Source organism: Peromyscus leucopus, chromosome 23 (assembly GCF_004664715.2).
Source record: "Peromyscus leucopus breed LL Stock chromosome 23, UCI_PerLeu_2.1, whole genome shotgun sequence".
Taxonomy (NCBI): Eukaryota; Metazoa; Chordata; class Mammalia; order Rodentia; family Cricetidae; genus Peromyscus; species Peromyscus leucopus.
In genome coordinates, this window is record NC_051082.1 from 27,386,341 (window position 1) to 27,402,359 (window position 16,019).

Sequence of the window (16,019 nt, forward strand, 5' to 3'; positions counted from 1 at the left end):
CGGTCTCTCTCTAGACAAGGTCTCTTGCAGCCCAGGCTGACCTTGAACTCCTGAACCTAAGAGGTAACATCACAGGTGTATACTACTAGAGTAGTTGGTTTTGGTCATTTTATTTTCCAGGCTTGTTCAATCGGGTCCTCTCACTCTGTAGCTCTGGCTGGCCGGGAACTCCCAGCATTCCCCCCTCCTCAGCACCCCCAGAACAGGGAGGACAGGCATGCATCAGTGCGCGCTGTGCTTCCTTCCTCTTCCTGGATCTACATTTATGGGTGTGTAATAGGAATGGAGAGGATGACCAGAAGCTCGTAGAGGGGCCTGAGGCTTGCTATGGTGATTCAGCATTTCCAGCGACTGTGAGACTCCATGATCTCTTGACCAGCCTTTCATCTCTATGTTGGGTTCTCTCCAGAAAGTCCTGTCTGCAGTCTTTCCAGCTGCCACGATACTGGTTCTCAAACAAAGAGTTCAGTTCAAAGACCGGGGATAATGCTTTATTGACTTGGCACCTATGAACATGGCCACAGGGCCTCCAGGCTTCTTTGCTAGAGAAGGCAAAGCGGAGGAGGCTCTGTGCCCGGGGGCAGTGGAAATCGGAGGTGCTCCTCCTGTCCCTGCCTTGGCCCCTGCAGCCCCCTGGTTTAGCCCAGCACCATCTGAGTCCAGGTCCTCACCCAGCAGGGGAGGTAACGACCTAGGACCTTCTGCAGTCCTGTCAGTCTATAGAAAGAGCAGCCCAACCCTTCTGCCTCCCCTCTTTTTGCGGGGGGAGGAGACCAAAAATAGGTCATTAGAAGGGTTGGAGGGCATTTAGAGAGAACCCAAGCCTCATGAATATGGGTGGAGAATTGTTGGGGTACTATGTAAGAGTTCCCCCAAAAGAGAAGAGGTGAGTCATTCTCCCACATCTGTTTTGGCTGAGCAAAACATTGCCATGTTCACTGGACTGGGCCTCGGAGCAGGTGACAACCGTCCGAGACCACACAGTAAGAGGATGGGGGTTGGGGGTACTGCAGTGCAGCTCCCCCATGCTAGGGGAGAAAGGGGCACCAGGAACTGCAGAAATCATAGGAGGGTATCCTGGAAAAGGAGGGGCAGCTCCCCAGAGGCTCCTCTGATATGATATGGAGTGCAGAGCCCGCTGGGTCACAATGGCTGGCACAGGACACTGGCATCCTCGCTGTGGTCGCAGTTGTGGACATCCCAGCGGATATGAGAGCAGAGTAGCAAGGTGCTCTCATCTCCTCGGCACTTGACATTGTCCAAGAGGATGGGGCCTCTGCCTGGGCCAAAGTGGGCCTCGCCAGGGGCTGCCAGAGCCTGGCCACACCCCAGCTGACGGCACAGGACAATGGCTGCCCGGAGGTCCCAGGCGTCATCGCAGACAGTACCCCATCGCTGTCCTAGGAAGAGCTCTACACGCCCCTCACATCGGTGGGTTCCACTAGCCAGGCGGAGGTGCCCTGTGTCGGAGAGAAGGCCCAGAGTCAGAAGAGTCCATGGGCTCAAGAGATGCTTCCACGGCTGGTGGCATTTGTCACCAAGCCAAGGTGACTTGAGTTCTCTCCCCATGCCCGTTTGGTGGTGGGAGAAGACCAACTCCCACAGCTTGTCCTCAGCCCTTCACACTCATGCTATTGTGTGTTCACTTGTATGTGAACACACACGTGCGCATACACAGACATATGCACAGACACAAATAATAAATGATGCTGGACATGGTGGCGCACACCTTTAATCCCAGCACTAGGGAGGCAGAGACAGGTGGATCTCTGTGAGTTTAAGGCCAGGCTGGTCCACATAACAAATATAAGTCAACCAGAGCTATGTAGTAAGACCCTCAAGAGGCAAGGTAATAAAAATTGGTTTTAGGCTGGGCGGTGGTGGCGCACACCTTTAATCCCAGCACTCGGGAGGCAGAGGCAGGCGGATCTCTGTGAGTTCAAGGCCAGCCTGGTCTACAGAGAGAGTTCCAGGAAAGGCGCAAAGTTACACAGAGAAACCTGTCTCAAAAAAAAAAAAAATTGTTTTTAAAAGGAGCTGATTCATGCTGGAAACTTCCATGCTAGACTGGGTAATGGGTAGACAGAGGAGACAAAAAGTGCTAACAGAAGACAGACACAGCAGTGCCCTGGAAGCCCTCAGGACAGCAAGTGACATTAAATAAAGCTGGGCAGCAGGACTCAAGACAAGAAAATATGCACACATGTTCTCAGTGCTCTGTTCTCCACTGAGGCCTCTGCTCATAGCCTCAGCCCCTTAGCCACAGGCTAGCTGTTTGGAGACTGTGATCATGTCTTATCTTGTCTCCCAAAGTTCCCTGTCTTCCCTTCCACACCTGGATTCCCTGAGCTAATCTGATGTGTAGAGCCTTTGTATGTGGCTCAGGCTGGCCTTGAATTCACTATCCGTCCAACCTAAGTCTCCACAATGTTGGGGTGAGAGCCATGGGCCATTATGTCTAATTCTGCATTCTCTCACCGTTTGCTCCAAGACAGGATCCCCATCCCTTCAGTTTGAGCCCAACACTAGAAGTCTCCAGGTTGCTCTAGGATTTTATTTAGAGTTGTGAGACCCAGGTGGGCTTCAAAGTACACAAAGCTGGCCTTCAACTGATTTTTTTTTTCTGCCTCAGTCTCCCAAGTGTTGGGATTACAGGGGTGTTCCAAGAGACCCAATTTATGAGGTGCTCCGTGTCACAGATAAAGCCAGGGTTCAGAAAGGGCTGGCCTATGGCTGATACGACTAGAGACCGAACTGAAGCTCCTGCATGCTAGGCAAGCACCCTACCCACTGAGCTATAGTCCCTGCTTCGCCCCGCCCCCCAATCTTCCTCCTTCCTGGGTATTATACTCCCATTAATGAGGCCTGAGATCAACACAGAAGGACAAGCGTTCTGGGACCTGGTCAGTTCTGCTGACCTGCTGTAATGCAAGCGTTGCCCTTCCTCACGCCAGGTCCATCTTACCACCAAGGTTCCAACCTCATTTTCAGGGGCAGTAGGCACCTACCATCTCTGGGCCGAGGACTGGGCATTCGGGTGGTCTCAGAACCATCCTGCTGGACTTGGAGTCCCAGCTCCTCTGGGCCTGGCTCAGCACGGGCAGAAAGCAAAGAGGTGGCTGTCATGTTGGGGAACGTGCTCCCCAGAGCCAGGTCATCTCTTTTAACTTTCCCAGGTTTTAGAGACAGAAAGGACCGCGAAGAACTGCCACCCTAAGGTAGGAGATACAGGAGGGCCCCCTAGGCCAAGCCATCCAATTCAAAATGGAGATACCACTTTCTACAGCAAGCAACAAACAAAAGGAATTGACAACGTCCCGTCAGACTTTGTAAGTGCCCTTTTTACATCGATTTCTCTGGAAAGCCACAGGCGAGCTCTAGCAAAGCCGTCCACTCCACCTGCTTCCTATCCATCACTAGGAGTTAGTAGGGAACCTTGACTCAGCAGGGAGGGAACAAACCACACAGCCCCTTACAAGGAGGCTAACAAAGCATGAAACATCCCTAGGTCGCGCCCTAGTCTGTCCCTGCAGAGGACTCGCCCTTCCGGTCACGCCCCTACCGCGCAGCCGCAGAGAGTGCCTGGGGGTGTACTGGCTACTCCCCTATGCGTAATACTTCCGCTGCACTGCAGCAGAGACTGCCACGCCTATTCCTCATCCCTGCAGAGCCCGTGATGTGAGGGCCCCGCCCACCCTTGACGACCCGGTCCACAAAACAGCGAGCGCCTGCGTACAGCTTCACGCTCGTCTTTTCTAGCTTGGGGTCGGTCCTGAAAGCTGCGCAGCTCCTGCTCGCAGGGCTGTATGCGCCTGCGCACGACCGCGCACCCGTGCCTTTCAGAGTTGGCCCCACCCTCGCTGCGAGGGTTCCAAGAGGCCACGCCCACAGGGCGGCGATGGTCCAAGCGCACCCGCTTCATGCTCCGCCCCCACACGACACCCCGCCCCTCTTCTGATTCAGCCCCGCCTAGATTATCAGGGGGCGCATGCGCCCAGCCCAGCCCAGCCCAGGCTTGCGTGCTTTACGCGCTGCTGCTCCGCTCCTTCCCGCCCCGCCCACATCGCAAACAGCTCCTGCGGGAGACCCCGCCCATTCCCCCTATGACCCCGCCTATTCCCCTCTGGCCCCGCCCCTCCCGCATCGCCTCTTCACCTGCGCACAAGGCCCCAGCGTCTTCGTGATGGCCGCAGTTGTGCTGGCCCCAGCCCAGGTGGAAGCAGTCGCTGAGGCGGGCCTCGGTCCCGGTGCAGCCTACGTTGTCCAGCAGCACGGGGCCTCGGCCGTAGCCGAAATGCCCGAGGCCCGTGGCTCCTAGCGCAGGCCCGCAGCCGGCCTCGCGACAGGCCACGCGCGCGTCCGCGAAGTCCCAGTCGTCGTCGCACACGGTGCCCCAGCCCCCGGCGTACAGCACCTCCACGCGGCCGCGGCACGGGCTCGGGCCGCCTACCAGCCGCAGCCTGCCGCCTGCGGGGCGCACAGGCCGGTGCCGGCGCGGTCCCCTATTGCAGCCCGCATCCCACCCGCTCCCACCCCCGGCGGGACCCCCGGAGGCCGCTTACTTTTCTTCCCCGAGGCCCAGGCTGCCGTGGTGAACCGCACGGTATCCCTGGAAGGCAGGGCACCCACTCCTGTCGCTGTCGAGACAAGGGAGTCTTTGAAGGAGGGCGAGAGGCCGTTCACCACACCCACAGCTGTGCCTCAGTCCCAGAGCCACAGTGCTGTCTGTGAAGTCGCCAGGAAACTTGATAGGAATAAACATCTTTTGGGTCCCCACCCCCCGTTTTTTCCCCCAGACAGGCTCGCCATATGTAGCCTTCACTGGCCTGGAACTCACTATATAGACAGGGTTGATCTCAGACTCACAGAGATCTGCCTCCCGAGTTCTAGTATTAAAATCTTTGGGGTTTTGAGACAAGGTCTTGGCTGTGTCGCTTAGGTTGGCTTTGAACTCCAAAGCCTCCGGCCTCAACTTGGTGTGAACCACCATTCCTGCTTATGTGGTGCTGGGATGGAATGCTGGAGATGAGGGACGTAACTCAAATTTTTTTTTTATGGTTTTTCGAGACAGGGTTTCTCTGTGTAGTTTTGCGCCTTTCCTGGAACTCACTTTGTAGACCAGGCTGCCCAAATCTTAAATACACTAATTTTATCCACAGAGATAGCTGTAGCCCTAATTCCAAACTTGCTTCTAACTTTGATTTCCAGTTTGAATTTCCTCACATGGTGTCTCTGTGCCCTACCTCAGCAGCAATCCCTAATTTGACTCAAGCATTTTAAAGACATTTCTTACCCACTCTCCATTCCTCAGAGCTGAGTGTCATCCATGCTCCCATCTGCTCATTCGTTCTCACCCATCTCTACCATCTGCCCCTAAGCCTCAGCTGAAGTCACTTTCCTGGGTCTTCTAGAACAGCTTCCTCAGTTCCCACCCCTCCCTGCCTTGTCCCAGCCCTTCCAGCTGAGAAGGTGGACTCTTTACCTGCTGGCTCAGTGTGCCACGACCAGTCTTCTTGTGTGGCCGAGGGAGGCAGTGCTGTGAAAGTTGGAGGACTCAGAACTGGAGCAGGAGAAGAGACAGAGGGTCAGTCGCAGGATGAAGGTGCTCTCCCAAAAGAAAACAAATTTGACTCGCGGGGCTGGAAGCCAAGATAAAATGAACCCTGCCCAACCTTGACCCTAGTAATTTATGTGTGGTACACAGATCTATGCAAGCCTGTTGCATGCTTTGAGTTCAGTGTCCAATGTTCTCAAGAAGCCAAATGTGTACAAAATACAAAGATGCAGAGCTTTGCCCACTAAGGACCTTTGCTCATTCCCAGGGACTCACAGAAGAAGACTGCCAACTTATAGCTCGGTTGGTAGAGTGCTTGCCTGGCATGCACAAGGCCCTAGGTCCATCCTGACGTCACACAAAATGGGTCTGGTTGTACATGTCTGTAACCCCAGCACTGGGGAGGTGGAGGCAAGAGGATCAGGAGTGTAGGGTCATCCTTTAAGTACTGAGTTCAAGGCCAGGCTAAAATAGAAGACCAAAGAATCTTTATCCTAGTCTATAAATAAAATGAGGCTAGAAAGGGGAGGGAGCATGACCTCCATTGAGCAAGGTCAGTGGTGATTCTGCCAGAACTCTGGGTGACTCTGGGTAAGGCTCTGCCTCTTAGTACCTCAGCTTTCCCATCCATAAGCTGGGAATGATAACCTCTGGCTTGCTACAAACACTTTCTAATACAACAGAGTCCGTTTGTGAAATGGTGTTCTGGCTCCACGAGTGTTATTTGCTGGGCTAAGGGTATAGTTAGCCCAGGGGTAGAGTACCTGGTTTATATGCACAAGGTTCTGGATCTGTTTCCCCAGCAGGTAACAATAATAACCCATCTGCTAGGTAGGGTGTGGGGGCTAGTGCTTGCAATACCTGCACTCGGGGAGTGAATACAGGAGGAGGCCAACCTGGGCTAGAGTGAGACCCTGCCTCAAGAAGACAAAAATCACATCTATTTTATTTTACTTTGAGGAGGGTCTCACTAAATAGCCCTGTCTGGCCTTAGACTCACAGAGAGAGAGAGAGAGAGAGAGAGAGAGAGAGAGAGAGAGAGATATCAGCCTGTCATTGCCTCCTAAGAGGTGAGATTAAAGGTACATACCACCAGGCCAGGCTTTTATTATTTTATTTTGAGACAGGGTTTTATGCAGCCCAGGCTGGCTTCAAACTCCTTACGTAGTAGGGGATGACCATGATCATTATGGCTACTGTCCTGAGTGCTGGAGCTATGGGTATATACCAGGATGCCCGTTTTATGTAGGGCCAGAGATGAAACCCAGGGCTTCACGCATGCTGGACAAGCACTCTATCATCAACCAAGCTACATCCTCCACCCCAGTGCTGACCTGTTATTTGCTGGAAACACCTCCCAAATTGGAGAGGGCCCACATGGGAGAATATTCTATTTATTACATCCTCAGGATTGCAGATAGCTGGGCAGGGTTCTGCAGATAGGTGCTTTGAAAGTACCTTTGAGGGAGCAAAATCCTAGAATATTTTTCCTTTATTCTGAAATAGTCCATGAAGAATACTTGAAAATTGCTAGAAAATTCTGGAGGCATTTCTAATAACAGAGGAATACTACGATATTCTTTATAGTTACAGTGTGTGAGAATGAGGGTTATTAGTTGCTTCCCCAGAGCAGGCCTGAGATAATACAGGTAATTTCAGAGCCTTTCTAGAGAGATCTGGAAAAGACAGTTAGCCAAACCCCTTTTCCCACCCCTACTCCTTCGAAAGGCCGCGCCCCTCTGGCCCCGCCCCTCTGGCCCGGCCCCGCCCCTCTGGCCCGGCCCCGCCCCTCTGGCCCGGCCCCGCCCCTGCCCGCTCTTGGCACCTGCACAGAGCGCCCCAGCATCTTCGTGGTGACCACAGTTGTGCACGCCCCAGCCGAGGCTCTGGCAGGCTGCCAGGCGGGGCTCTCCACCTTCACAGTGAACGTTGTCCAGCAAAATATGCCCGGTGCCATAGCCGAAAAAGGCATTAGTGGTGGCGGCCAGGGCAGCCCCACAGCCCAGTTGGCGGCACACGACAGCAGCATCCGGCAGTCCCCAGTCATCGTCGCAGACCGTGCCCCACAGGCCACCATGCAGGATCTCCACTCGGCCTTGACAGGGGCCCGCGCCGCCCACCAGGCGCACGCTGCCCTCACCTGGTGAAGGTGGATGGAGAGGGCGGGGCAAGCAGCATCTTTAAACTGTGAGGAGGCATTTTCGTCCACTTCCTCAATGCTAGGGACAGTACCCAGGGCGGCAGGACCAGAACCCTAGCAGGGATAAACTAGCCGGCCCATCTCCCTTGACCAAGCCTTCCGACAGTCCGGAGAGTTGGATTGTGGGTCCCAGGATAACCAGTTTGGATTACGTCATCCTGACCTAAAACCAGGTTTCTTTCTTTCTTTTTCTTTTTAAGATTTATTTATTTATTATGTATATAGCATATGTGACTGCAGGCCAGAAGAGGGCATCAGATCTTATTACAGATGGTTGTGAGCCACCATGTGGTTGCAGGGAATTGAACTCAGGACCTCTGGAAGAGCAGCCAGTGCTCTTAACCTCTGAGCCATCTCTCCCTGCTCTACTGGCCTACTCGAATGTGCCTGTTTGTCATTTACAGCCGCCCAAAGAAAACCTCACTTTCCAAGATGTAGTGGGCACATTCCTCTTGCAGGAAGCCCTCCCTGATAGATGGGTCCCTCCTCCTCTGGGCTTCCTCCCCCTACTAGTCCCTCAAAAGAGGGTCCTTGTTCTACATGGCAGGCATGACCTTGAAGCCCTCCTCTAGCCTACCATGGGTCTCCCCACACTACCGTGACTTACCTTTCCCATTTTGGAGGACTGTAGAGGGTGCTACACTGGTCAACGTCTTCCTTGTCGGGGGCTGTGTGTGTAAGAATTCTGCAGAGGAAGGAAACAGAGACACAGGGATCTTTCTGCTCTCATCCTCGCACAGCATGTGAGCGTCAGCTGTCTAGAGCCTGAAGATGCCTGCTTTAAGACCAACGCCCAAATCCTGGATGTGGAGAGTCACCGTCTAGCCCCAGACTTGCTGATGTAGGTAAGAATGACTTTGAACTTCCTTCCGATCCTCTTGCCTCCCAATGCTGGTATCACAGGTATGTGTCACCATGCCTGTCCAACAGCCAAGCTCATACTATTTTTTTTTAGTACGGGTATGTATAGTGTATACATGTGTGCGTGTATATGTGCAGGTGCATGCACACGTGGAGACCAGAGGTCCATGCTGGGTGCTCTCTATTACTCTTCATTTTATTTATTGATTGGTTATTATAAACTTTTTTTAGATTTGCTCATTTCATGTGTCTGGCAACCCCAGTGGTCTGGTTTATTAAACAGGAGGGGCAAGTCTGGTATGATGATGCACGCCTGTAATTCCAGCATTCAGCAGGTGGAGGGAGAAGAATCAGGTGTTCCAGGTCAGCCTGGCCTATACGAGACTTCATGTCAAATAAATGAACGAATGAGTGAATGAGTGAATGAATGGGTGGGTGTGGGGGTGGGTGGGTGTGTGAGTGTGTGTGTACATACAGCTCAGTGGTAGATTACTTGCCTAGAGACATCCTTCCCCGGGCTGGGCATGTGGCCCAGTGTGCATGAGGACCCAGGTTCAATGCCTAGCCATGGAAAAAGGAAAACCAGGAGGAGAGCTCTGTGTGGGCAATCAAGCCCCAGCTGGAACCCCGCTAGTTTCTTCGGCCCATGAGCCAGAAGTACTCTAGCATCAGAGAGTGACCCTTGCTTGGCCCCACAGCCTCCCCGGCCGTCACTCACCATCACACAGGACCGCCACATCTTCATAGTGAAAGCAGTTGTGGACACCCCAGCCCCTGCTGCCGCACTCGCTCAGGGAAGCTTCCTGCCCCCGGCACTCCACGTTATCCAGGAAAATGGGGCCTCGGCCTTGGCCAAAGGCGAGGGGCCGCGGCACGGGCAGCGCCAGGCCACAGCCCAGCTGACGGCACACCACGTTGGCATCCACAACGTCCCAGTCATCATCGCAAACACTGCCCCAGGAACCGCTGTGCATGACCTCCAGGCGCCCTCGGCAGCGGCTGGGGCCCCCCACCAGCCTTAGCTCTGTAAAAGGGGGGACAAGCTGATGCAACCGGGAATCAGCCCGGAGCCCAAGCTACAGGACGCCATGAAAGTCTTCAAACTAGTGTTGCTGGGCATGCGAGTTTGGGAGCATCGGCGAACTGATGAAGGGGAGGAGGCCGAGCTTACCTGGAAAGGACAGTGGAGTGGCCTGGAGGGCACTGGCTGAAACAGATGGAGAAAGGACGTGAGTCCCTTCCCCACGGGTCTCACCATCACTCTCCTCCTCTTGGAAGACTCCTTTTCCAAAAGCCTCATCGTCTCTGTCTAGGAACATCCCACCAACCTCCCTGTCCCAGTGGTCCATAGGCCACTGCAGATCTGCTCTGGACCCATTGTGTACTCGATAGCAAAACCTAGCACACTCGGCTACCTGCAGGAGTCTTAATGCTTGAGGCTTCTCCCTACAAATCACATTTCAGTATCTTTTTTATTTTTAAGAGCTGGTTTTATATTATTATTATTATTATTATTATTATTATTATTGATTTTTCTTTTCCTTTTTTTTTTTCTTTTTGGTTTTTCGAGACAGGGTTTCTCTGTATAACAGCTTTGTACTCGCTTTGTAGACCAGGCTGGCCTTGAACTCACAGAGATCCACCTGCCTCTGCCTCCGAGTGCTGGGATTAAAGGCATGAGCTACCCTTTATATGTGTGTGTGGCGGTCAAAGGACATTTGTAGGAGTTGGATCTCTCCCTCTACCATATGGGTCTTGGGAATTGAACTAAGGTATTTGCAGTGAGTGCTTTTATCTGCCAAGTTATCTCACTAGCCATTTTAGTATTGTTTTAAAATTTATTTTATTGTGTGGGTGTTTTCCCTACACGTTGTCTGTGCACTACATGCAGTACCACCAGAGGCCAGAAGAGAGCATCAGATCCCCTAGAACTGAAGTCACAGGTGGTTATGAGCCACTGTGTGGGTGCTGGGAATTGAACCTGGGCCCGCTGGAAGAGCAGCCAGTGCTCTTAACCAGTGAGCCATATTTTCCAGTCCCTTTTTAATGATTTCTTGAGGTAGAGTCACATAGCCCAGGTTCACCTGGAATTTGTTATGTAGATGAGGATGGCTTTGAATTTTTTAGACTCTTGATTCTATCTCCTAGGTGCCAACATTCCTCATGCTTCTTCTCTTTGAATACACACACACACACACACACACACACACACACACACACACACACACATATGCTCTATGTGTGTGCGTGTGCACACATGCACATTCACATGTCATGTACATAGGACAACTTTGGGGAGTCAGTTCTCTCTTTCCAGCATATAAGTTATAGGAATCGAACTCAGGTCCCCAGACTTGATGACAAGCTTCCTTACCAGATGAGTCATCTTGGCTGTCCTGTTTTGTTTGTTTGTTTTTCAAGACAAGGTTTCTCTTTGTAGCAATCCTGGCTGTCCTGGAACTCATTTTATAGACCAGGCTAGCCTTGAACTCACAGAGACCCACCTGCCTCTGCCTTCCAAGTGCTGGGATTAAAGGACAGTTTTTTTTGTTTTGCTTTGCTTTTGTTTGTTTGTTTTGTAGACAGGGTTTCTCTGTGTAGTCCTGGCTGTAGACCAGGCTAGCCTCAAACTCAGAGATCTGCCCACCTCAGCCTCCTGAGTGCTGGGATTTAAAGGCTTGGGCTACCACTTGTCTGACTTGTTTTCGTTGTTTTTTTGAGACAGGGTCTCATGTAGCCCAGGCTGGCCTGGAACTTGATGTGTAGCTGAGGATGTCTTTGATTTTCTGACTCTTCTGCTTCTACTTTCCAAGTATTGGTATTGCGAATATGTACCGCCATGCCTGGTCTCCCACCACAGTTGGACAGCGGGGGAAACTGAGAGCTGGGGGTAGCAGGGGCTGGCTAGGAACACTCACCCAGTGGGAAGAGAAGAAGGAAGGACAGGGCTGGGGGGAGGGGCAGAGGGGTAGCACCCCCATCCCCAGGCCTCCATCCCCCACTCCACTCATTAGGCGGGGCACCAATTTGCATCTCTGCTTCCTTGTGTGTCCAGCCAGTGGATGGCTTTTCAGAAGGCCCCATCAGGAATCCGAGGAGAAGTCACAGCTGGAACATCTGGAACTCAAGATCCCCACCGTTTCCTTCCAGCTGCAGGGGCCAGCTGCAGGGGGAGGGGAAGGACATATCCACATGGGGTTGACATTCCTAGTGGAGGGAAAGACAGGTGCAGCCGCTGGGAGATAAGAAGGATGACCGTGGGCCAGGACGCGGCTCGGCAGAAGGCTGGCCTAGACTCCGCCATTGAGAATCCAGAGGAACGGTTCAGCAGTAGAGAGCCTACCCAGCATCCCTTATTGAGGAGCGACTCAGTGACTCAGTGGTTGCTGAACTCATAAAGGCCCTAGGTCCATTTTCAATACCACAAAAGGGGAAGGGAGAAAAAAAAGATGGAGTGAGCATGGGAATTAATAAGGAGTTGCATCTGGCTGTAGCTGAGGCTGTGTGAAGGCAAAGGATGGCGTATGGGCTTGGCAGGATGGTGGGTTCCAACCAAGGCAGACCCAGTGGCTCAGAGTTTATCCTCCAGGCCTTCATAGCCCAAAGTGTGGTTGGTACTTAAATAATCCAGTTAATTTAGGGGACGGTAGATATATACTTAAATTGTATTTACCTATTTAGTTACATTAGTATTATTTTGGTTTTTTGAAACAGGATTTCTCTGTGTGGTCCTGGCTATCCTGAAACTAACTCTGTAGACCAGACTGGCCTTGAACTCACCTGCTTCAGCCTCCCAAGTGCTGGGATTAAAGGCTAAAGGCATGGGCCACTACTGCCTGGCTTGTTTTTTTTTTTTTTTTTTTTTTTGGTTGGTTTTTTTGTTTGTTTTGTTTTTAAAGACAAAGTTTTACTATACAGCTCTGCCTGTCCTAGAACTGGCTATGTGGACCATGCCAGGCTTGATCTCAAAGAGACCTGCCTGCCTCCTGAGTTCAATCCTGTCTCAAGAAATAAGGTGCAGTGAGTGAGAACATTTGACATCAACCTCTGACCTCCCACGCACTTTATGTGTGTGTACGACTGCAAACACACACACACTACACACTACACACACACAACACACACACACACACACACACACACACACACACACACACACGAGAAAGGTGAAACCAGGAAGATCAAGAGTTCAGGTCAGGCTAGAGAGATAGCTTAGCAGTTAAGACCACACAAACTTGCTGCTGCTTCCAGAAGGACCCAGGCTCATTCCCAGTACTTACATGGTGACTCACAACTACCCCTAATTCCAGTTCCAGAGGACCCAATACCCTCTTCTGACCACCGTAGGTACCAGCCACACACATGGTGCACATACACACATGTAAGCAAAGCACTCATGAACGTTCAATAAATAAATATTTTTTAAAAGAGTTCAAGGTCACACCCTCAGCTATATATAGCAAGATTGAAGTCAGCTTGGGCTAAAATGAGACTGTCTCAAAAAATCAAACAAAACAAAAATTTGGTTATGGTTAGTTACTTCCTGCCTCAGGCAGGAGAATTGCCACAAGTTTGAGGTAAAGCCTGGCTACCTTGTGAGTACCAGGCTAGCTTGAGCTACAGAGAATGAGACCCAGGCTCAGTTTCTGTCCCTCTCAAAAAAACCAAACAAACAAACAAAATTCCCATAGGCAGGCTGGAGAGATGGCTCAGCAGGTAAGAGCACTGGCTGCTCTTCCAAGATGACCTGGTTCAATTCTCAGCACCCACATGGCAGCTCACAACTGTCTGTAACTCCACTCCCAAGGATCTGGCACCCTCACACAGACATACATGCAGGCAATATACCACATAAAAATAAATAAATCTTAAAGAAAAAATTCCCAAAGACAGGCAGACCTCTATGAGTTTGTGGGTAGCCTGGTCTAAAAGAGAGTTCCAGGCCAGCCAGGGCCTGACTAAAAACAAAAAAAGAAATTTTACATAGTGCACTTGGCACCCAGATTCCTTCAGCAGGAGTGTGGATCTGGTGTTGTTTGGGCTGGGGGCAGATGGAGGCTGTTTTCGGGGGCTGACAGGGCTCTCAGGACTCCAGATCCTAAGAGTCAGGGGTTGAGGGGGGAGAAAGTACAGATGCAGAAAACAGCTAGCGTGCAGAAGGGGCAGGACCGGTCTCTCCTGGGCTGGCGGAGAGACGCACACACCATTCCCAGCCACTTTGGGGATGGGCACGGCAGCAATCGGTAGAGGAAAAAATGGTCCTGTGTGGGATCCTTGGAGCCTGAGGTGCCCAGGGACATGGCGCCTCTCCCGGGAGCCTCTCTTCCCGGCTTCTGACTCCACCCTGGCACGCAGACAGTGCATTTGGGCGGAGAGGTGAAAACAGATCTGGATGTGGACATGAGGCTTTCAACACGCCATTCATGGAAGCCCAGGATAGCCCCCTGCAGAATAATCACCTTTTGTCTTCCTTTTGCCCTGACTGGGGACAGCTGGGACACGGGAACTGAGAACTGAAGAAGGACAGCAGCTACAAGCCAATGTTTTCTGGTGGGGATACATAGTTTCCTGGGCCTTCCCATGGCTCCCAGGCCACCCACTTCTAAGGGGGCCCTTCCCTCACCCCGGGCCAGTTCACTCCCCTACCTGAGGGACTGATACCTTTCAAAGCCCCTGCCAGAAATCTTCAGCTGCCCTTATTATGGTCTCCCTGCTGCTGCAGCCGGGAGCCAGAGAGAAAGCCACTCTCCTCCATGAAAGCCGGCAGGAACTTCAAATCCCAGACAGCCTGACTCTGTAGATCATGGCGTGCCCAGGGAATCCAGCTTCAGACTCACAGCCTTCAGCTCCAAACTGACCCCCAGAATCCGTTCCTGTCCCATTCTCAGTGGACAGCAGTGGAGAGACCTCTTTGTCCCTGTCCTAAGTGGCTGTGGCCGTTTTGTTTGTTTTTGAGGGAGGGTTTCGAACTCCTATGAAGCCAAAGGTGACCTTGAACTCTTCACTCTCCGTTTTCACCCCTGAATGCTGGAATTATAGGCGAGTGCCACACCATATCTGCCTTCCAGGGTTCTTTTAAATATTTGTTTTCTTGTGTTATGGGTATGGGTGTTTTGCCTGCAGGTATGTATGGGCATAGGTACCTGGTTATCTGAAGAGGCCAGAAGAGGGCATTAGGTCCCTTGGGACTAGACATAACAGCTTTGAATCACCACGTGGGTGCTAGGAATCGAACCCAGTCCCTCAACAAGTGCTCTTAACTACTGACCCAGGGTTCTTGAATGTTCTCAGGTTTCTTCTCAGCCCTAGTGGGGCGGGTGATTAGAAGCTGTGAGGCCTCGTTGTTCTTATTTGCAAAATGGTCTCATAGTCTATCCCTTATACGTGGTGCCATATTAAATGGGCTAATGTTGATAAAAGGTTTCCCCAGTGTCTGGCCTGCTCTAATGTGCTAGCTCTTGCCATGAATGCCCCCATCTGTAGACCCTCATCTGTAGACCCTCAAAGGTAAGAGCCAGATCTCATTCAATAGTTATACATGGCATAGGGTGTTCAGGAAATGTTTGTTGAATGACTGAATGAAATTGTGGAGTCATAGAATGAAGCAGGTAGAGGGGTCTCAGGAAGCAGTTGGCGAGTTGGCTCAGCAGGTAAAGGTGATTGCTGCCAAGTCTGATGACCTGAGTTCAATTCCCAGGACCAGCATGTTGGAAGGAGAGAATGTAATATTAAGAGTTTTTTATTTTCTAAAGAAGGGGCTTTGGAGGTCTTAAAAGGAAACTGTTACTACAGAGAACAAATACACACACACACACACACACACACACACACACACACACACACCAGCAAAACTGAAGGATTCATACCTGTGGGGATGTTCTGGGTTCTTTCTGTCCCTTTGTCTCCAGATAATCCAAGTTCCAATCACTGCCTCTGCCCTGGGAAGTTCAGGAGGGGGAAGGGCCCCCCCAATGCAGATCAACACAGACTTTTCTTTTCTTCCCGTAGCTGGAAGGAGAGAAGAGGCAATGTCCCTGGCCATGGAGCTGCTGGTGGCCCCAGCCTGTCCCCACCTGACCTTTGGGGCCGAGAGAGGCAAAGGAGAGTGGAGGTGGTCCGTGGCTCTTTGAGCTGCCCCAGAGGAAGGGCACCGAGGAAGAGGAGGAGCTAGGAGGCCAGGTGGCCCCTCCTTCCTCTCCCAGCTCTCTCTTCCAGGCTCAGGTTGCAGAAAAGCCTGAATGGGTCCCTACCCCTGTGCAGGACAGCTGAACATCAGGCATTGGTGATGGAGCGGCAGCCTGGGCTACATGGTGAGATCAAGGTTATCCTCAGCTACCTAATGAGACCCTCTCAATAGAAAGAAAGCAACAAAGAGGGTGGGAATCAACATTCAGGGCAAGGGCT

General features: G+C 51.9%; 1 protein-coding gene across 1 annotated transcript; it reads right to left on the reverse strand.

The window, feature by feature from the left end:
- Window positions 1-469: 469 nt before the first annotated feature.
- On the reverse strand, window positions 470-15,764 carry Ssc4d (scavenger receptor cysteine rich family member with 4 domains). The gene is made up of 11 exons (XM_028894448.2): window positions 15,482-15,764; window positions 11,534-11,778; window positions 9,787-9,822; window positions 9,334-9,639; window positions 8,362-8,439; window positions 7,380-7,694; window positions 5,483-5,560; window positions 4,563-4,637; window positions 4,156-4,467; window positions 3,009-3,086; window positions 470-1,460 (listed from the first exon to the last, which is right to left on the reverse strand). Exons 2-11 carry the CDS (start codon window positions 11,697-11,699, stop codon window positions 1,144-1,146), a joined length of 1,761 nt encoding a protein of 586 aa, XP_028750281.1. The 5' UTR covers window positions 11,700-11,778; window positions 15,482-15,764; the 3' UTR covers window positions 470-1,143.
- Between the last annotated feature and the right edge of the window lie 255 nt (window positions 15,765-16,019).

Bases quoted from the DNA above. Each gene is read 5' to 3' on its own strand.
- Ssc4d (XM_028894448.2), bottom strand. From the start codon at position 11,699: ATGGGGCCTTCTGAAAAGCCATCCACTGGCTGGACACACAAGGAAGCA. The intron at 7,695-8,361 runs GTAAGTCACGGT...CACCTTCACCAG, and splicing joins AGTCCTCCAAAATGGGAAAG to GTGAGGGCAGCGTGCGCCTG. The intron at 1,461-3,008 runs GTAGGTGCCTAC...TCTCCGACACAG, and splicing joins CAGTCCTCGGCCCAGAGATG to GGCACCTCCGCCTGGCTAGT.